At 44.4% G+C, this 22,080-nt stretch overlaps 1 protein-coding gene across 4 annotated transcripts in view; it reads left to right on the forward strand.

Moving 5' to 3' along the window:
* The window catches only part of LOC138526330 (interleukin-18 receptor 1-like), a 756,409-nt gene that overhangs the window by 82,645 nt on the left and 651,684 nt on the right, over positions 1 to 22,080 (forward strand). For 3 of the 4 annotated variants that reach the window (XM_069636931.1, XM_069636933.1, XM_069636932.1), the window contains exon 2: positions 21,096 to 21,351. In XM_069636931.1, the coding sequence (XP_069493032.1) occupies positions 21,096 to 21,351 (256 nt within the window). The remainder of the gene's footprint in view (positions 1 to 21,095; positions 21,352 to 22,080) is intronic. The other variant, XM_069636934.1, reaches the window with a different exon arrangement.

Here is a 22,080-nt window from a genome sequence, read left to right on the forward strand (position 1 = left end):
TCAGAGTCTTCTCTCCATCAGCGGCAGCTGATCCCACCCCAATCGTGTGCGGGGTCCCTCAGGGCACATGCATTTCCCCTACTCTGTACAACATATTCACCAAGCCACTGTTCGATGATCTGGACCTTCTGGGTATCACCTACACTAACTATGCAGATGATACACAGATTCTCCTCCACTTTCCAGGGATAATGTTAAGGACCTGGCGTTGGTGAATAGGATCTACCTCATCATTCAGGCATGGATGGCCACACACGGCTTATGCCTTAATGATGACAAGACAGAACTGATAATCCTGGGCACCCCGTCCAACATCTCCAAACTAGGTCACGAATACGCGTTATTTATCATCGACGGTAACAAGACTTTAGTCTCTAAGGAGGTAAAAAACCATGTCCTTCAATAAACAACTGAACTCCCTAGCTTCTACTATAGCCTACACATGCAAGCTTATCAGAGCTGGCAAGCCAATCCTTTCTAATGATAGCTGCATCATACTGGCCAGAGCACTAATTTTATCCAGATTAGACTACTGTAATGCTCTTTACAGCAGCGCCAATAAAGCCAGTATCCAAAAACTACAAATCTTACAAAATAACGCCCTTAGAGCCGCATTAGGTACCAATAAAAGAACACACATAATCGCAATCAGACGCCAACATAAATGGCTATCTACCCATAACAAAATACAACTACAAATCGCTTCCCTGACACACAAAGCATTACATAATGCTGCCCCTAGCTACCTAATCAATAAACTGTCCAGAAAAACCTCTAGCAGGCCCACCAGAACTGTCAATACAAACTGCCTGGTGGTTCCAAGACTCAAATCCTCCAAGATTAGCGTTAAAAGTTTCCCTGTGATGGTCCCCAAACTGTGGAACTCGAACTGAGAGCTGATCAACCCTTCCCACTCTTCAGAAAGAACCTCATTACCCACCTCAATCTGACCGAAGACTAACCCTACTCTAAATCACTACATAACAGTGCACCCTACCTTTAAGATTGTATAGTATTGTGTATTATGATGTAAATAACTGTCTTTACCCGCTATATATGTAAACATACATTTCTGTACTCCATGATGTAATTACCTTTTGAATTTGTTACCTGTACATTGGAGCCTTACTTATTCTGTTCCTCACTTGTTAATTTTATTGTTTGCCATTATGTAACCTTGTAAGCCTTGCATATCCTTATTGCTGCTCCCAGTTACCTCTGGGTCTGGTGCGCATTAGAAATTCAATAAACAAACAAACAAACAAACAAACATTGGTGAAACTGTTTTAATCTGGGGCAATCCTGGTTAGGGGCGAAAGCTAACAATTAAGGGATCTCAGGGCGAGCACGGCTTAATCGGGCCACGTACGGGTGAGCTAATTAAATGAATGAGAGGCAATACGGACACAAATTAGGAAACAGGCAATATGCTCCAGGGAGATCACTTGTGCAGTGCAGTTAAACTGATTGAAGTGTGGCTTATTCCCTGCTAAGCAGCACGTGTGCCTCGAGGGGCCGCTGCATCAAGCTAGGACAGCATAAGCATAAGCTTTGCCTATGCAAATTATATTATAAGCCAGCATTACCTGCTGAAAAGTGAAGACGTGGCAGTGCATTTTCCTGTAGGCTGCTGCTAGAAGACATTCCATTGCAGTGCATGTGCCGGGAGGTTGCTGCTAGAGTACAATCCTTTCCATTGCGTGTGCCAGTTGGCTGCTGTTAAAAGACTATCCATTGCAGTGCATGTGCCTGGAGGCTGCTGCTAAGATACAATTCATTACAGGGCGTGGGCCTGGAGGCCGCTGTGAAAAGACTATCCATTGCAGTGAGTGTGCCTGGAGGCCGCTGCTACAATCAAGATGTCTACACCGGATCGGGGCATGCCAGGGTTCTGCTGCCCTGATAAAGACTTGGATCAATTTGTGATGATGGCACGGATGGCAGCCGCCATGCATGGGGCAAATTGGTTGCACATGGTGACAACACAGCTAGATGGGGAAGGAGCAGGGACAAGCAAAAGGTCACAATCGTCACTATTGTTCCCCAATTTTTCAGCAGAGGAGGCGATGTAGGAGATCCAGGCCATTGCAGAGGATGAGGAAAGCAGCGAAGAGGAGGAACCTGCAGCCAAGAGGAAGAGGACGATGACCGGCAAGGCTAAGGCCATTAGGCAGTAGGCGGAGGCTGCCAAAAAGTGTAAAGCAGCTGAGGCAAAAGGCAGCGAGTGAGAGCAGGGGCCTGTTGGCAATCCGGCGGCTTTGCCTACGCAGGCTCGCCAGCAGTGGCAGCAGAGGGACATGCATCCTTGGAGCAGGTTCAAGGTATGTTTATGCAGTGTTTGTAAGCATGGGGGAATGGGTGGAATGGTCAAATGTTGTGCAAAAATGTAAATGCATTTAATCAGGTGGGGATGAATGCCGAGGCTGTGCATCTGCAGGGGGGAGGTTCAGAAGCTAGGTGCTTGGGGGGGCAGTGAGCCCTATGTCATGAGTCAAGCCTCCTCACTACCCAGGGAAATGTCGTTTGGGGAGGGCAGCCAGCTTCAGCAGCCTGTGGCAGTGCCGGCAGGCAGCCAAGGGCAGGGTATTGTGTGGGGTATTGTAACGCAGTATGGGAGGGCAATGCCGGGCTTCACCCCAGTACGGGCACCTGGGAACTCTTTAGTATGGTACATTCCTTTGGCCTACAAGAAGAGGATTTGGAAGAACCAGTTTTTCTGATCTTTTCCCTTTTAGATATGGAGCCTGTGGGGATGGTCTTACGTGAATTGTCAGAGAAGAAGAGGGAAAAGAAGGACAGAGAGAAGGCCAAGGTAGAAGAGAGCATCCACAATTGGTTGGCAGCTTTCAGGATGCTGGCATCCATCATGATAGATAAGTTCCCAGAGGATGCAGGGGCATTATTTGCATATGAGCACGATGTCCATACCTTATAGATGACCTATGGCAGAGATGCTTGGTTAAAATATGACAGGGGTTTTAGGCTTAAAATGCAGGTTTGGCCGGGTATTTCTTGGCATGAGGTGGATGTCAGGGGTTACATTGAGAAAATGTTACATCAAGGGAGATGGGACAAGGCGCAGGGCGAGAAGCCTCATTATAAGAGGGAGAGATGGTTTTATGGGGACAGGAGGAGGGGATCATTTTGCAGGCGTTCCTCCTGGAATAGACATCCCAGTTATCATCAGGGGGAGCAGGCGGTTTGCTGGAAGTTTGAGGAGGGATATTGCCCCTTTGACAAAATCTGTAGATTTAAACATACAGGCGGCAAAGCTGCAAGAAACCCAAGCACATCGTCAGGCGAGGGAAAGCAGAGGGGTAGTACAAAACCCAAAGAGAAGACTAAGCGTCATTGAAAATCACTTACCCATGCCCATATTCCTGCATAAACTTATGCCATTCCTGAATACATATCACAATAGCACAGACCCTAAATTGGTTTGAAAGGTTTCAGGTGGGGGTTTAAGATCCCTTACAACTGGGCTGTGGGGGAGCAGGGAAGCAGACAATTTAAAGTCAGCAGTGAGAATGCCTGAGGTTGTGTCACAGAAAGTTGCTAAGGAGGTCAAGCTGGGCAAGGTGGCAGGTCCATTCACGTCCCCGCCATTGGAGAAATTTGTGGTGTCACACCTGGACCGCCAAAGATGCAGCAGGGGCAGTTTCGCCTCATATAGCACCTTTCTTTCCCCAATGGTGTGTCTGTTAACCGATGGGTTGTGCTATTTCTTGCCCTTACTTTGAAAAGTTTTGTACCTTTCTGGAGTATGCTTTGAAGCAGAGGGCTCAGTGCGGGGTAGTAATGCATTACCTTGATGATTTCCTGCTCATTGGGAAAGAAGGGACAGATGAATGTGGGTAGCTCATGAAGAGGTTCCAGGTATTGATGGAGGAAATGGGGGTCCCCTTGGCCAAAGGGAAGACAGTCGGCCCACTCAGGAGGCTTACATTCCTGGGAATAGAGATAGACTCAGTGGAAGGGAAGTGTAGACTGCAAAAGGACAAGGTGGTGAAGCTGAAAGAAACAACCAGCGAATTGAGGGGCAGGAGTAAGGCCACCCTGAGGGAGCTGCAATCATTGGCGGGCAACTTTGTGGGGAACTTTGCTGGTAAAGTGATCCCGGCAGGAAACGTTTTTGCCAGGAGCATTGAGCTCAAGATGCTAGGGTTGAAGCATGCTTCGCAACATGTGCGGCTGGGGGCAGAAGGGAAGGAGGATCTCAAAATGTGGGATGGTTTCCTAGACAATTTCAATGGGGTACTACTGTGGCGGGAGCAGTGGGCCACTAGAGAAAAACTCAAACTCTTTACTGACTCCTCAGGCTCAAACGGTTTTGGGGCCATTCTGGGGAGTGACTGGTGTGGCCAGGCCTGGCCGGCAGCATGGCATCGGGAGGGAATTACCAGGGACATCACTCTACTGGAGCTGTTTCCTATCATGGTGGCAGTTAAGCTTTGGGGAAAGTCATTAACGAATAGGAGAGGGGTCCTTTGGTCAGATAACCTGGTAGTGGTCCAAATCATCAATCAACGGACGTCCAGCAATGTAAGGGTGCAGAGGTTACTGAGAGAGCTGACAACACGCTTGCTCAAATTAAACACTGTGGTAAGAGCACAACACATTCCTGGAGTAAAAAACGTGTTGGTACAAATATGGACAAATGCCCAGGTATGACTATTTTGCATTACAAATTCTGCTAGGCTCCTGTTTGAAATGAACCGTACACATTTGAAAACGCTTATCCCCACAGAAATAAAATTCAGGCCATTATGATATATCATATGTTATGGCATATATAACACATCTATAGACAAGTGTCTCAAGGCGTGATGAGGCAAGGGAGGGGAACAGAGGGAAAACAGAAACATCTATCTTACTATGCCGGGTGGCAATTAGATTGCGCATGTGCAAGGGAGGCGGGAAAGGGAAAGTGCAGGGGAAGGGGGCAGTGCAGTACATGGGATCGAAAGTAAAAAATAAATAGAATAAATAAAACAATTACTCACAGTTAACAGAATCTTTCCTGCAATACACTTTTATTAAAAAAGGAAAGCCTAGCCATCCTAATAACAATCACCCAATCCTGCTTATATATTTGCCAGGTGGCTCTGATCGTGAGCTCTGATTCCTATAATGAATGAACTGAGAACTAGGTTGCCCAGCACACTATCTATCAAATGGACTGTTAAACTCTGTCGGAATGGTGCAACCACCGCCACAAAAAATAGCAACTGTAAATTAGTAATAAGTTGGCACCACAACTGACAGTTTGGAGGGCAACTGTAATTTAACAACATGTTCAGATAACGAACACGTAGACTGGGTAGCGCTTAGTTCACTATATAAAACATGGAAGCGCTGAAAATGTAGTTGTTAGGAGTTTCCAGAAAGTGGGTGTGGTTGTGTGGCCAGCAAGCGATAAATGCACGCAGGTTTATGTTCTGTGGTACTTAATAAAAGAATGAACATACATGTGCGTGTTACTGTGGTGGCTCTACACAGGTCACCAGGGCGGGCAATGCCACGTGATGGGAACACCCAGCTCACCAACTGTGCTGCGACCACGAAGCAGACCAAAGGGTAGGGGACACCCTGCAAAGCATCTGGATCACAGGACGTAACACCATGACTGGGGGCACCCAGCTGAGGGCAGCCTTGGCTCTGGGGGCACCCAGGCCGGGGCTGCAGAACCAGGCCATGATCACATGGCAACCAGCATACAATGAACACACAGACATGAGTTGCTGCTTCATGGGGCTCTGCTGCACTGCCTCTCACTTGCCACCAGAGCCCCTTTTATTGAGGAGTTTCGCTCTTCCTTAAATGGGCAATGGGCCCACAGTTAAATGAGCCACACACCACATCCCTCCTTTATTATAATAAAAACACACAGCATACATAAGACTACGACCCCTTATAGGGGCCTACTACTATGGTGTAATCCAGTCCACACATCACTCTGATGAACTGTTCAATCACTGCAAACAGCGGGTGCATTCCAGTCTGCACATCACGGGCCCGGTGGCAGGCGATGGGGATCAGAAAATGCCTGGATCAAACTTCCCGCTTGCGCTGATGCAGGACAAGAAGAACACATTTTCCTAATCTTCATCGTCGGCATAGTCATACAGTCCCCTCCTTTGCTCTTCGGCCACCTGGACCGCCGCCACTCCCTGCACCCTCCTTTGACACACCTCCTGCCGATAGCCCCACCATGCTGGCCAGCGTTGGGGCTGGGCACACCCTTGCAAAGAAACCCACCTTTCTGCACATCCCACAGATGTGTCCTTTGGCCAGGAACTCATGCGCGTATGGGAGGTCCCATCCACACTGATGGCATATGGTGGCGCTTGGGTCTCTCCATAGCCAATCCCTCCTTCTCATTGGCCTTCTTCCTTGCCACTTGCTGATGGCCGACACCTCCTCCAACTTGACCCGTTGCGTGGGGGCATCCAGCTTGAGCTGCTGCCTGGAGAGGTCCATAACTGAGGCACATACCTCTGCCAACTCCTGGGTGCGGCCCAGTTCTAGGATTCGATAAAAAACGAGCCCAGGTTCCCAGAGGACTTGTATTCTCAACTTTGCCGAGCTACAGCCATAAATTATCTAAGCTCAGATCTCATCATCCTCAAAGTTGCTCAGGGCGCAGGGCAGCACGATTCCATGAAATGAGGAGTAGCAGTGATGGTGGAGTGAAGCAGAGGAAGGGATGAAGGCTGTATTAAGAATTTAGCAGAGAGAGTGTGCTGGGGCATGGATAGAAAGGGATGGTCCAGTAAGAGAAGATGGGGTAGTGAGACAAGAGCAGAGGGGCATAGGAGAGAAAGAGGATAGGGGTGTAGCTAGAGTTGAGAAGATGGGTGTAGTGAGTGGTGTGAAGAGAGGTGTATGAAGAGATGACGAGAAGGGTGTAGTGAGAGGGGAGGAGAATGGTATAGTAAGAGGTGAGGAAGGTAATTTAGTGACAGGTAAAGAGAGGGTAGGATAAAGGTGAGATAAGTAGCGAGGGAGCGAGAGAGAAATAGTGTGAGAAGACTGGAGGGATTAGAAAGGGAGAGCAGACAGTGGGAGAAAGAAGAGGAAGGAGGTGGTAAGATCAGGGAGAGGAGTGAAAGGGAGCGACTGAGGGTGAGAATTAACCAGAGCATCTGGTCTTGACACTTTCCCCATCAAGCCACATTGACAAACATGGGGGGTGTTAGGATAAGGCCTCCCTAGAACATTCCAGGAGGTTGCTAGATAGACAAGGTTGTTGGCTTTTAGGATCACATCACCAGCTAGCTGTACATAGCAGGGGTTGCCAATCTCTAGTGGCTAATTTAGGAATGCCTGAGGTAAGGAGGAAAAAGCTCACTGGAGACAAGAGAGAGATGCCAATTAGCATATCCACCTGGCCCCCATCTCCAGTCTGTTATCTAACATTAAATATCTGCCAATTCTGAATATGTCAGGGTTTATAACACAGCATACTCCAGCCAGGGACTCCTTCCCCGACAATGAATGTGGCATACAATAAAGCGCTTTTAATTTTTATTTTTAATAAACCAGAGAATCTTTTGAGTAGGCCTTCAACCCATCTTGCATCCAACCTTCACAAACACCCTGTGTCACAATGGACTAGGACCCAGGCCGGTGTGTATCAATAAGAGTTTATGAATGTATTATTTAATGCAAAAGAAAAAATACTCAAAATACAGCAGCCATCGATATGTGGCAACACAAATGCAATGATTCATACAGAACAATTGGTTCAGATATCATATCCAAGTTTACACAGATCTTTAATGGCAACACAGGAAAAAGAACAATTTTTGATCAAATGATAGCACCAAAGTTTAGCACTCTAACTCCTTAGAATGAAACGCTGTGGCAAGGGGTAAGGCTAGAGAGAGAAAATGAGATTTGGAATAAAGCCCACCACCCCAAGATGGGAATTCAGAAAGGAAAGTGAAAACCAGTTTTTTGGAGCAAAACAGCAGAATCAGATTTTGATTATTACTCACACGGCTACTCACAACTGCTAGGGGACGGATTGGAAGGAAATTCATCTTGCATACACTTAAGGAGATAGGGAAGCTTAGAGACTACTCATCAGAACACCAGGGCAACGTGGAAACAGAGTAGGACAATCGATTGTGTGGAGAAAGCAAATGCAAAAGGAAAAAAACAAACGGCAAACAGAAATTTGTTTTATACAAGATTTGCAATGACAGGTAGCTAGGGAAGGGGTTTTGCTCTCAAAATCAGAAATCGGTTTTCAAGGACAAGGACAGAGGCACCTAACAGATAGCATTCTAGACAAAAGGGGTTGCTCTCAATGGGACTACAGTTTTTTTTTTTATTTTATAGGACAGATGCAAGTTAGGAGTTTGTGGGGTAATGCACACAATACAGAAGTAAATTCGGTTTTCAGTTGCACAGAGACTAATTCTTTTGAGGCAATACTTAAATGACTATAATAATTAAATAAAACACTCGACAAGATTGTTGATTTCGAATGTCAGCAATTTTGATAGTGAATTTCAATGGGAAATGAATTGATCTATTTCAAAATAATGCAAAGTGTTTGTACAGACAACTCAGAAGTTTATCACAGGGAATACGCTAACATGCACAGGATAATACTGATTCTTCTATGGAAAGGTGCATGAATTATACTGGCAATTTGGGACTTTCAATGGGATTTTCAATGGGGTTTCAATGGGATTTTCAATGGGGTTTCAGTGAGGTAAATCTGGGAGGCAATGTTACAAAAAGGAAGGGTTTATGCAATTTAGGGCTGGGGTTAGTTGCTACTTACAAGGCAAGCCTTGGTTTGGGATTCTGAAAAGCCAGCTGGATCTCCAGACATTCTGGACTACTAGGACAAGGGATCTGGTACTGCAGTCTCCTGGATGGGTTCTGGACAGCCAGCTGGAACTCAGGACACTCTGGACAGCTAGGCAAGGGGTCTGGTCACTGCACTCTCCTTGGTATGGTTCAGCTGCCTCCTCCCTGTCCTCCTTCTCCTGTCTCCCCAGATTCTTGTGGGTCTGCCTCCCTAACCTAGTACAGTCCCCCCTTATATAACACAAATGACATCACTCACTTTACAATCTAGGGGGAGTACTCTATGACTACCCCTACCCCCAGATAGGACAGTTTACCCTTCCTCTCTCTGTCCCCTGGCATCATTGGTTCCAGGGCGAAGAGCACCATCTGTTTGGCATTTATTACAGTTCTTGGTTCTCAGGTCAACTTTTCAGCAACACTGAGTTATGCCTCATAACTTCATACTCATGCTTGCCCAAGCCATGTGAACCAGATATGCAGTTGTGCCAGGTCAGGGGGTAGTAGATAAATCGATTGCCAAATCCGTACAACGTAGCATGTCCATTTGGCGCATTATTGTCCTTTTCACACAATGTACAACAGTTATAACTCTACAAATGAGCAGGCATAATCATGGTGTCCATCTCCATCTTTCCACCAACTGTCATATGTGTCCCATTTTTCAATCAGCCAGAAACTAGTTTTTACTGACCATTTCAGTCCACAAAGCCCTAGGAACATGCACATAGTCTCTAAAAAACCACCTGGAAATTGCATGGAAAAATAACATAAAACTAAATAATTTCTTATTCTCAGTGCTACGAAAAATGCCTAAATTGAAATCAATCTGTAAATGTCAATTGAAAGGATCTGTCCTTCTCTGTGGGAGGGGTGCATCATCCCCCACAGTCCAATGTCTTCCTGGGTCAGCTTGCAACCACAGATTTTGATGACCCTCTTTGAAGTTTGTCACTTCATCTTTAGTAGAGGTTGCAGGAAGGGCTCATCCCTCCTAGTCATGCTCCATCCACAGTTCACTTTCTTTGTCCTTCATCAGCCCCAAGTCTGGCACAGCAGGAAATTATGTCTCCCTTAATCACATCACATGTTCCTGTAGAATGTTTCCCTGGTAGGTGTGACTTTCAGTGACAGCGGGGCTTTTCCTTGTGAAGTTTCCTGCTTTAGGCCAAACTGGTTTGTCCGGTGTGGTGGGCCACTTCAAAGGTGATTGAAGTCTTGTGGGGCAAAACATAATGTACCTTTCTTTAGTCACCACCCGCCCCAACAGAATTCCCTTAACGGTGCTGTCTTTTCCTTGTGGCTTTTGAAAGTCATTTTTCTTTTGCTGTCCTGCAGTTCACATGAAAGGGAAAACAAAGCTGTTTCTAGTTGGAGTGTTGAATTGCTTGCCCCTCGTGTGGATTAAAAGTCAAACAAGGCCACTTTTTTGATGTAGTGCAATACATACCTCTTGTCATTTAGAGGAAACCAGACTAACGCAGGGCGGTTTTTGGTGAATTTATTTACTTTTGTCATTCAGATGGAATCAAAGTATAGGCAGAGCCGTTCTTGGTGCAATTATCAAATGCTTGTCACACATGTGCCAGGGAAAGCCAAGCACAGCCATTTTTGGTGACAATGTTTAATTCAGCTTTTCAGGTGACAGGGATTTCTGTTTAGGGCCTGTATATGCACCCCACAAATAATAAACATAAGTTATTATATTTAAAGATAAAAACCCTTGAACCATCTTCCAAAGTTGGTGTGTTCCAGAGGTCATCTGTGACACATTGTTCGACCCAAAGCCTTGCTTCTCTAATGTCCATAAGAGGTTTCACCATTCAATGCAGTAAAATGCCTTTTCCGGGTCTAGAGGTATTGATGTTTCATTCATAAGTAACTCACGTGCCTTTGACAGGGTCAACATTATCATCTGCATATTGCCTGCCACAAATCTTAATTTTAGGAAGCTAGCCTCGTTTGGATCTGCTAATCTTCTCCTGGGCCTGCTTCAATTCCCAGTCGACATTTATTAGTCTGATAGCATGTTCTATTCCATATTTGATAGGACACTAGTAATTCTTCTGGATTACTGAGATGGCAGTATGTTATCGGCTCTAGGGAGACTACTGATGACCAATGGCTCCTACAGCATACCCATCATCAAGTTAATTCCTGGCTCCAACATCTCACTGTAAACGTTTTAGGAAGACCATTCAAGCCTAAAACGTCCCAATGTTAGCACTGTTGATGCTGATCATTCCTTGGATACTTCCTTGCCAAGCTCCTAAGATTCCTCACCTGTCAAATGTGGAGTGACAGCCAAACTAAAGGAGATCCCAGTACCCTGCACTTCACAATAGATTACAACATTTTGGGTACACGGTGCCTGACCCTCCTCAATCCCTTGTTCACAGATTTCACACTCCAGCAGTTGCAGTCTGTGAGCTAGAAAAAGCAGCTATACATCTACCTGGATATGTTCTTGCATAATCAATTCTATCTTTCAATCTATTTAATGAATATTTTTTCCATATGCGTTCATGACGTAAGAAAACTGGCTCACTTGATATGTAACATGTCTCAATTTTATCAACGTCTTCCTCCAGGTCATCAATTCTTTTTAGTATGGTCATTCCTCCCACACAGCTGTGTCACAGACATTTCCTTTGCATCTGTTTAAAACTATAGTCCCAGACTATTCTGCCACCGTCCTATTAGCCTCTTTATCTGTTAGTAGAATTTTCAGTTAATGTAGATTAACTCAAGAGTCATACTGAAAGGGGCATGGCCAGATACAAGCATGCTACCTGTGCATATATCAGTGGAACTCCTGGTGATCCTGGGAAAGATTGTTTTCAGATATAGACTGGGAGATGGCCGTAAAGGTTGTACATATATATAGAAGCCCACACGGACAGGGGGAGGTGCCTGCTGTTATGAGCTGCGAGCTGGTTCCCCCAGGCATTTATGCTGTGTCTGTGAAGTGCCACGCCCCCTCCAGGTGAAGCTTGTGGTCACCCTTGCGGCGAAGCCCGCCTGGACAAGGGCGCCTGCTGTTGTGAGCTGTTTAGAGGTTTCTGGAGTTAGAAGGACCCGCTGCCCCGTCGGCGTGCTCGCAAGCTTGAGGACATAAGTTACTTGCGAGTGGGCCTCTGCTGCTCCTGATTACCACACAAGGCTGCAGGCTGCAGCCACGAGGTGAGGAAAACGCGTGGCTATTAGTAATAAGCAGCTGTTGACAGCTTGTCGCCGTACCTGACGCGAGGATTCTAACTGCAGTCCACAGCTCGTGTTCATAACCTGTGCCGCACTGAGAGCCACAGCTGCATTTAAGAAAGGCGCATGGGCAATTATTGAAAAGGACTATCCAGGATTGTTCAACCAGACTTTGTTTGATGCAACAAGCAGTGGTTGTTGTCCTCCCACGAACTGTAACTGTAACTATTTGCAAAGGGAAAGAGATTCTGTAGCAAGACATTTTCCAACGGCGCATATATTGGACCATGCCACTCGTCCCATTGGCCTACTGTCCATCAGGGGTTTAAGAGCTGAGTCTTATCTCGCATAAGGAGACTAAGTGAAGTGTTTGTGTGGAGTGGGGAGGGGGAGTTGGACTACGGGTGCCCCCTGAGCAGTCGAGCATCCTTCGCTCCCCACGCTTGGCCAATTTTCATATTTTTAATTTTTGATCCTTTTTCCCTGTTTCTTGAAACACGTTCTTTTATCCTCTGATTTTATTTGAGCCCACCAAATTTAATGGTAAGGCCCTAGGCACATGCACATTGTGCTCATTTTGCACGTTTCATAAGAGTTAATTGAGTCTGCGTATGTCACACATTTTGCACACTTGCACCCCCCCTTATCTACCTGGTTTATAGACATACTGGGTATTCTGGGGGTCTGCAACATGCACCTGTATTCATACCTGTACTAGCATCTTGCATCACTGAAGCACTTTCTAAAATAGTTTAAAACAGACTTTTGAGGGTGGTAAAGTGCAAAGCCAACTCACCCATTTCACCTGAACTGGAACATTTCACCTGGGGTTGGACCTAAGAAGGTATGCAAACATTTTGAGCCCATCAATGAAGTGAATGTACTCATATCCAAAATCAAAGGGCTGTTACACCCCATAGATGGGAGGGCATAGATGGGCAGCCCTAAAGAGCATTAAATCCAACTATGCAATCCTAGATGAGGGTACTTATGTAATGGGAGTAATTGAGGTGGCGGATGAGGGGAGGTCGTTTGCAGTAAAGAGAGTACTTTGCAAACAAGCTCTACAAGGAAACTAGGAAACGTAGACCCACTAGCTAAGTTCATAGTGGAAAATGTCACTAGCCAGGAAGGGGGGACAACGTTCTAATCCCAGTACACACTTCTAAAACACTGGGTTCTCCAGCTAGTAGTGTGATCGAAGTAGATCCTCAATTGGGGTCAGTGGAACATTTTGTAAACTCTGAGTTGGCCCCAACTGTCTTAGCCCGCAGAGAAGAGGTGCAGGAAGCTGAATTGGAGGCAGAAGTAGGATGTACTCAACTAATTAGTTCCATCGCTGTTATCAACACGCGTTTCCCTTTTCTGTCTGATTTTAATTGAAAGACAAAAACAGGTATATCTGTTCAAACTCCGATGGAGACCCCGAGGAGCAAGATTTACGGGTTCTTTATTAACTTTTGACCAGCCTCTGAAATGTGACCATTGGCTTAGCTGTGAACAACCCCTGAACATGTCCCTCAATCACTCTTCCTTCTCCCTATTGCTTCATATCCTAATCAGGAGCTGGAAAGTGTGCCCCAAAACCTTAGTAATTCATTTGTCCTGGTAATCTAAATATGTTCTTAGCCTTCATGAATCGTCATAGTTAGGTGTTTTGCTCTGAATGACCCTCATATCCCTATTCTTTCCTTGTTTTGAAGCATTTTTATTGGAATGTAGCACAGTCCAAAAGAATGAACAGATTAAGACCAAAATGAATAAATACAAGGTTCAGAACACCATCCATTTGTGTAGCCAGACGTTCTTGGGCTTATTTGTCCTGTGATCACTGAGCGAGGTCAGACAGCACGTACAAAAATGTTGCCTCCCAATTACTTTCCCAAAATTGTGATTCAAGAGGATACACTTTCTGCTCTAACCCACAAATTATTTCTAGAGGTGTGATTGTTGTTTTGTGTTTGATTAGTGGCATGAAGACGTATGGAGGGAGTTGCATGAGAAGAGATACCACAATGCACACATTTAAACACACACACACACACCCACACACACACACACACACACACACATATATACATGACATTTGTTTTGAGCTTTGTAGTCCATTTGCAGAGCGTTGGGAATATGCAGCTCTGAAATGGAGCCAGCACTCTTCTCTTTGGGTGCCCCTGACCAAAGGTAATATTGGTCCTTTCAGATCACCTCATTGAAATGGGACAATTCTCCCAGGTGTTTGGGATTTTTTGTTTCTGAGCATCGTCCAGCATGCCCCTAATTTCCCATGCTGCCACTAGAAAACATGAAGTCACTTTGGTCATTTGAGGGTATTTGTTTGCAAATAGCTTGTCTGGCCTATTTTCTCTTCTGTCTGCCTACCTCAGTAGTCCTAGAATGTTGCTGCTTTTGTGGTTATTTCACCTGAAGTAGAGGGGCCGAAATATCTAGTGTTATCTTGCCAGCCATTACAATATTTTCACATGCTTTCTCTAAAAGATCGGGGCGTATCAGGTGCCCATGTGCCAATGTCTTCACATAGTGTTGGGGAAACCTGGACACCGAAAAAGACCCCCTTCCATGACATGAGCTAGGACATATCCAATGTTCTCCACATGTTTTTTCCTTTGGACAAATGTTCATGTTCAGATCTGTGACTTAGGGGAACATATTATCTGTGGATCAGCCTTCATAGAGTAGCATATAGGTAAGGTTCCAACAGATACTCCTTCCACTCTCTATCCACCACTTGCTTGTTTTTAGCTGTTGCTTTGTTGCCCTCTTCATGACCTTTCAGATATCTGATAAAGAATACGAACAACTGATTATTTCAATGCGTCTTCTACACTCCAATGGTTATGGTACACGTGTACTCACAGTAGGCTATTTGTGCTTTATTGGTCGGTTGTAAACACTCAAGTATAACTGTTGTACCCCAGGAGTGTCTCTACTGGGAACAATTGTGTAAAATGCAGTGGTGAGCCCAGCAGACTAACATTTTATCCTGCAAGTGTTTGAAAACGATGATGCAGTATGCATATTCTAAATAAGGTCTACTCCTTTTTTAAATGATTACAATGGGTGATATAATAAGCATTAGTGCATTCTTTGGCTGATTGTTATTATTAACTCTAGTGGTCTCTGTACACCTCAGAAGGGTGAGGGCTGCAGAGCCAGCACGATGTCACTTTGGATACGTGTATGGCTAGACACCATGCAGAGTGATATCTAAGATGGAGGGCTGAATGTGGTAACCACTAATGATTGGGGGCTGCCAGAAGTATTAATGAAGGCAACCTTGTATTCAGGGGGAAAGAACCTGAAAAACTAGGCATAATGTTTTATCACAGGCCTGTCTTTCCTCACTAAAATAACCAAAACAGCACAACATACTCAACTAAGCGCCTAAATGTGCACTTTAACCCGAGAGTCTGCCCGCATTCCTTGTGTATCAGAAGTGGTAGCTGGGGCAGAGTCTCCGGACAGAAGAAGAAGAATACGCCGACTAATGTGATTGCTATGGTCGCTCTGCTGTGGCACCAACAAAATGTCTTGCTGATTGTTTCATCAACAACATTTAAAAGACAGTTCAGATTTGCCAGCTCATCAAAGGGTCTCTTCACCTGACGCGCTAGGTGAGTACTGAAATACAGTACATGGCAGACCAAGTATTTCCCTTCTAAATGTAATATTTATTATTAGAACATATATGTCCTCAATTGAAGGATGTGGATACCTCACTTGATTGTGGACAAAAGTGGGACAGGGGCGTGCATGCCAAATAAAAGATGAAAACACGCACAGACAAGAGACAGAGAGCAAACATCAGCTCATGACTGCATGTAAAATATACAAACTTTTGATCCTTAGCCTTTGACATTGGTGCAGATGAAGTTTTCCACAATCATGGCGGAAAGAAGGGACAGACATATACCACAAGGAACTCCTTTAGTTTCTGGAACTTTTAGGAACGTGACTATGAAGTAGTGGAAGTGGATCATAATCTTATTGACAGTACTTAGAATCAAGCACATTGAGCCTCCCTCATGAAGAGGACAGGCCAGTGACAATTAGATCAAAGATCAAAGTTTACAGAAGATCAAGAAGATCAAAGTGCACAGAAGATCAAGAAGATCAAAATGCACAGTTCTTCATCCTGAACAGTGGATTCAAGAGATGGCTAGTGATTGGTTTCTTTAATGTTAAGGGAAAAGGCTGTCACTTCATTGGGTAGTAAACAAGGATAAAACATAGGAAGAAGGAGTAGAAAAGGTAGGTGGAGCATGAGGGATGTAGAATGTACAAAGAAAGCTGTCAATAACATGGATAAGAACCTACAGCTCATTTACACGTGTATTGGCCATTTAATTCCTGAGTTGTAACCACAATGCAAAAGTGGTCAAGAAGGGGCCCAGCGGGTGCATGTATAGGGTCAATATCCATGGTGAGAGTGCAAAGGTGTGTAGTTTTCCACATGTAATATCACTGGCTCTTGTGCACAATGGTCTGCTCTTTATTGGTTGTGCACTATTCTGTCAAAAAGGAAGCAAAGGATGTCTTTTAATGTTAAGGCCACGTGTTGCTGTGGCAGAATTAAGCAGTCAACAATGTTACATTCAATTGAGAGGTTGATGAAAACTAGATTCCATGGCTTTTAGCAGCACCGTGTTGATATTTTTTAAAGGTAACTCTGTTCTTGCAGAAAACATGATAAGCAATTCTAAATAAAGGCAGCTCCTTTTTTAAGATGATCACAATGAGTGATATATTGCAAACTAGTGTATCCTTGGACTGATAGATACAATTAGCTTGCATATTTTAAAGGGGTGAACTGAGCTCCTTTTAGGCTGTCAGGCACTACATCATGATGTCAAGACAAATTCATGATCCGTGCCAAGGCTGCAGCCAGGCAGTTGACTATGTGTTAAATGAAGTTGACAACTGTGATGACCTTATGAAACTCTATTGTGGTTCAACAGTTTAGTTTGCAATTCTTACATCATTTTGCTGAAGGCAGTAACATTGACTTTATGGAGGAGGTGATATATTCATCTTAGCTCTAGATGAATGATGGCCCTCAATGCTTTGTTTGATCTTTATGATTCTGTTACTACAGAAGGCCAAAAAGATGTCTACCAATATTCTGGAAGTATAATGAAGGTTGGCTTTGTTTCTACTTTTTTGCAGACCTTAAAAAGCCCTAGAATTAAATTTTTGTAATAAACACTCTTTCTACTTGGAGCCGTTTTCTGGTATCGTGTATTATTGGCAAATGTATCTTGTCTTGGAGAGGGCTTGATTTTCACTGAAGCCATTACAGCTTTCTTCCTTTCCATTCACTATCCTTGTCATATCATTTATTGGTAGATTTTTACATAGATTTAACCTTTCTTCTGAGATGGAACACTATCTCTAGAGAGCTTAACATCTCAATGTGGTCTTCTTTCAAGAGTTTGGTCGGACTGTTAAGCTTCCAAAGATGTGGACATTCTAGCACAGACGGTGACACCAAATACCAGCCGTTCCATGTTTCTGGTCGCCCTTGATGTATTAATTTCAGGAGGGCTCTTGTTAGCTGTGTTGGGGATGATGGACAGATTGAGTAGTAAGACAGTGTTTAAACCATAATTGGGATTTAGTCTCCCAATGTCATGCCTCCTTTGCAGAGGTGAAGCTGCATTTAATAGTCTTGTCTTGCGTGCTTGAAAAGTATCAAAAGAAGTTACTCGCTGTGATCATAAAAAACGTGCTCTCAGGGAAGATGTATCAAACCTCTTCAATGTCATGATCAACATAATAGGCAATGCATTATGAAAATGTACCCAGTCTGTTATTAATATTGACGCTCAGAAGGCTTTCATCGGAGTGTTAGTGGGTTTCTGGAGGAAAAAAAAACAACAAAGGTTTTGGGCTTTGGCAGACTCAGATTATGATCCTTACTTCCATTCCCAAGGTTGTACCGAGAGAGCATGTTGAGGTAGAAACCTTGAATATGGTATCATTCATGTTGTCAGTAAGCTTTGGTGAACTTCCACCTGGCTGATTTCGCAAGTAGAGTTAAATACCTTTTACCGGATTTGGCAGTTTCAAAACGTTTTACGGGATATACTGGTTGCTCGAAATTGTGCTTGTATTCGTGTACACATTTGGTGTGGAAGGCCTGGCTTTGGAGGACAAATCAGAGCCACTGAACCTCTGGAGAAATTCAGGTGGCCAATCACAGCCCTAGAATCAGGGCAGGGGTATTTGGTGGTCTGATAGCAAGCCTAGCTCAATTCCAAGTTCAGTGTCTGTTGTGCTTGCATGTTCGAAGGAGCAACAGCCTTTTATGTGTGTTTTTGTTCCATTTCATTCCCTTCTTTTGACATTTTATTTTGTACTATGCCGGTCCTTAAAGTCTGACTCCTCCTTTCAGAAACCTTTTGTGAAACTCTATATGATTGGTTTATTTTTCCATTCCTTTCACTTACCTTTCCTACTCAGAATGAAACTGTAAAAACGTTTGTAAAAAAACAAAAGGAGTTGCATTACACCAGTATGCTGCATACCAAAAGGCATTTGATTCTATTGACAAGGGAAGAGGGTGAGGTTAGCATGGACAGAGAGAGCGGTGTATAGCGGAGGAAGGTTCCACAATCATGTTTCTCTCTGCCTCAATCTTCCCTTCCTGTCCCTTCCACTTCCTGTATCACAAAGCACTTGGGTTTTATGTCAGAAGGCAAAATCCACTGCTTCCAAGGACAGGCATTGGACCCTTAAAATAGGCTTTCTTTTGTCCAATCACCTGTAGACGTTTGCCTTTAAAAAAAGGAATTTGGTCTTTCCAAAGTCCTCCAGCATTGAGTTGAAGACTAAGTGTCCAAGACAGAGGCAAGCCCTGTCACCTAACCAACCCCAGGGACCATTGGGGATGAACTGCTGCTGAGGCAAGACCAACCTCTCTGCCAACCACAATGGTAACAAGGACTTCACTGTGTCATGGGACAACTGAATTTGTAGGCGAGACTCTTCCATGTTTGGGGCCAGAGAACAAAGATTAAAATGTATCGTTGAGTCCCTGGATTGGAACTAATAGCAACGTAAGAGTCAAGGCATCCAGCATCCCTGTGTTTTGCCATCATCCAGTTTGAATAGTTATTCAAGCTTGTTCGACCTCATCGAGCTATAAGGATCCTACAGAGCTGTCTTTGGCTCTCTTCCACTCTTCAAGCTGCTGAACTTCACTTTTAAACCTGTTTGCCACCGTAACAATAGCTGAGCGTGTCATTGCCATGGCTCGAACTTGAAGCTCATCATTGCAGTTGCTGCCTTTAAAATGTCTCATTGAACCAGCAGTATCGTCATTGCCGATTTTCATCAATAAATGACGAGGTCCTGGAGTATCCTTTAGACTGCGACCATTGATCACTGCACTGGCGCTGCCCAACTGGAACTATGCATCCATTCCCCAGCCTCTCCGTCATTGAAACTACTGTGAAACCGACCCTCGTGGCCCTCATGATCCGTTCTTCTTTGGGCAATGACGTCAAACTACACTAGCTCCTGTTAGCCCCCTTGTTCAACATCACTGCCGATCCAGGACAATGCAACCACTGCACCACACTAGCTGAGTGTCTTGTTGCCAGGGCTGCAACTACAAGCCCATTGTTGTATCTTCTGCCTTCTTCACTGCTGATCTTCATCGCCTGTCGAACTGACCCTGGTGGGTCCTCGGGTCCCAACTATTGGATGTTCTGTCAAACTGCTCGAACCGGCCTGCATATCCAGTCTCAAGCATCTTCGCCATCAAGTCGACCGTCAAATTGACTGTGGCGGCCCTCATGCTCCACAGTCCCTCAAGCCTTTCATCAAACCGATTACAAAGAACAGTGCATCCAGTCACCAGCATCTTTGCAGTCTAAGTGACCATCGAACCAACAACCCCTGTAGTCCTCACAATCTGCACTTCTTCAAGCATTGTTGTGGAACCACACAAGCTCCTGTGCGACTCTTGTTTGACACCACTCTTCATCTAGAACAATGGAACCACTGAACACGATGCTCGTTAAACCACACTTATAGCACCAAGGCATCCTCTTCATGCAGTCAAACCACCAATAATTGCAGAACAGTATTATTGACTGCTAACTGCCCCCTTGGACCACCTTTAGGCCATAGAAACTGGTTAGGTCACCATTAATTATTTTTTGCACCAACACATATCCTTTTAAAAAACCTTGTGGCTTTAACGTGCCTTACACCCCTGATTCATTACTCAGTGTGCTGCAACTCGCTATCTTTGCATATTCTTTGTTCTTTCCTCAGGGGTGTGTTTTGAGTAGATTTTTCCATTTAGTTATTTTTGCAGATGGTGTGGTTAATTAAAGTATATATATTTGTATAGACCCTTGATTGGACATTCCCTTTATTTTGTACCGTTGTACTATTGCTGTTAAAGTTGCTGCTGGATCACATTGACACACCTTTTGAGAGTATAGCCTTCCCCCAGCCAACACAATTTGAAGGAGGTATATCACTTAAGTCTGTCTGTTTTACCTTTATGATTGGGACCACTCTTGATTTGTAGAAGTTTGAGGGCTGAGCAGGTGCTTTAGTCACAACTCACCCTTGTATTCCTGAAGGGCAGAAGTGATTTCGTCACTAATGCACCACTGAAACGTTTAGTATAATGTTATGAAGTAAGTACCATCTTTCGACTGTGATGACCTGAGTGCGTCAAATTTTAAAATAACAGATGGGGATAAACCATGAACAGTGTGCTTGTGGGTATTGGTGGTTGTTATACCTGGGATCAGAAGGACGCTTAAACTGGGAGAACATATGCAGATTTCTTGCCAATGCATTTTGTGTTTTACAACATACTTTTTACAACATCATTTTTGTTCTATTATGCAAATGTATTTCAATACATTAAATGACTATGTGCTAATATTTAGGTAAAAAAGATGGGATTGCGCTTGTTGCTTTTATGGTAAGAGCTGTTCTTCGTGCAGGTCTTCTTTTATTCATACACTTTAAATCGGAAAGTAAAGGGCTTGTTTCCATCTCAAAATGGTTTCCTTTTTTTCAAGGATCAACACAGTTGGCACCGTTGCCATGCACTCTCGAAGGAGACTTCTCGCTATTGACATGTGCTGAGGACATTCCTGAACACCTAACAGGTTCTCAGCGCCCCAGAAATGCAATAACCTGGTTCAAGAAACATGAAAAAAATGGGTGGGTGAAACTAAATCCAGAATCTCAAAGTAGAATTGTTGTTAATGAAAAGAATCTTGAATTCTGGCCGGCAGAAGTAAATGACACTGGGGACTACTTATGTGTGATTGGGTAAGTAAATATATGGTTAATTGTATTCACCTATGAATAGATAGTTATTTTAATTATGCAAACTTGTTTCCGTACACTTCTTAACGTTTGTTCTTCATATGTCTTCAAGTTGTAAAAGCATTGCAAAAGACTGACGAAACAGAGACTTAGAGGTCTTCAATATGTTAGTTGTATCATCCAAGACCTTTTATGAAATGATCTATGGGCTTCATTACGAGTTTGGCGATAACCTGCTCGTGCCACCGGCTGGTTGCCGCCAACCCTGTAGCACTGAATCCGGCGCTTGACTTCCCAGTGCCACTGGGACATTACAAGTCCCTTTGGCGCGTAAAGTCAGTCACCAGATTTCCCCATGGAGACGGAAGCACTGGCACTGTTGCTAACGGAGCTGGTGCTGCTGTGACGAATCTGCCGTGGTGTCCACCAGGGTCAGATCAGTCGGGTGCAGTGGTCCCAGCAGGCAGACTCGTACTGTGGCGGTCTGGAAACAAGGGTGCCGGTGAGCTTACCGGCACCCTTGTTTCCGGACCACCACACTTGTAATGAGGTCCCATGTTGTGATACTAATTTCATATCTTGCATGTAGAATGTCATGCTAGTCTTCTCACCATTCTTAGCACTGTGATAATCAGGGTCGTTCTATCCAAATATGATGACCTCAATGTATTGCCTTCAGAATGATGAAAGTCCGGGTCAGCCTGTGACGTCAGCACGTCACTCAGATTTTAC

The sequence above is a fragment of the Ambystoma mexicanum genome, chromosome 7p (genome assembly GCF_040938575.1).
Source record: "Ambystoma mexicanum isolate Mex_15411 chromosome 7p, UKY_AmexF1_1, whole genome shotgun sequence".
Lineage (NCBI taxonomy): Eukaryota > Metazoa > Chordata > Amphibia > Caudata > Ambystomatidae > Ambystoma > Ambystoma mexicanum.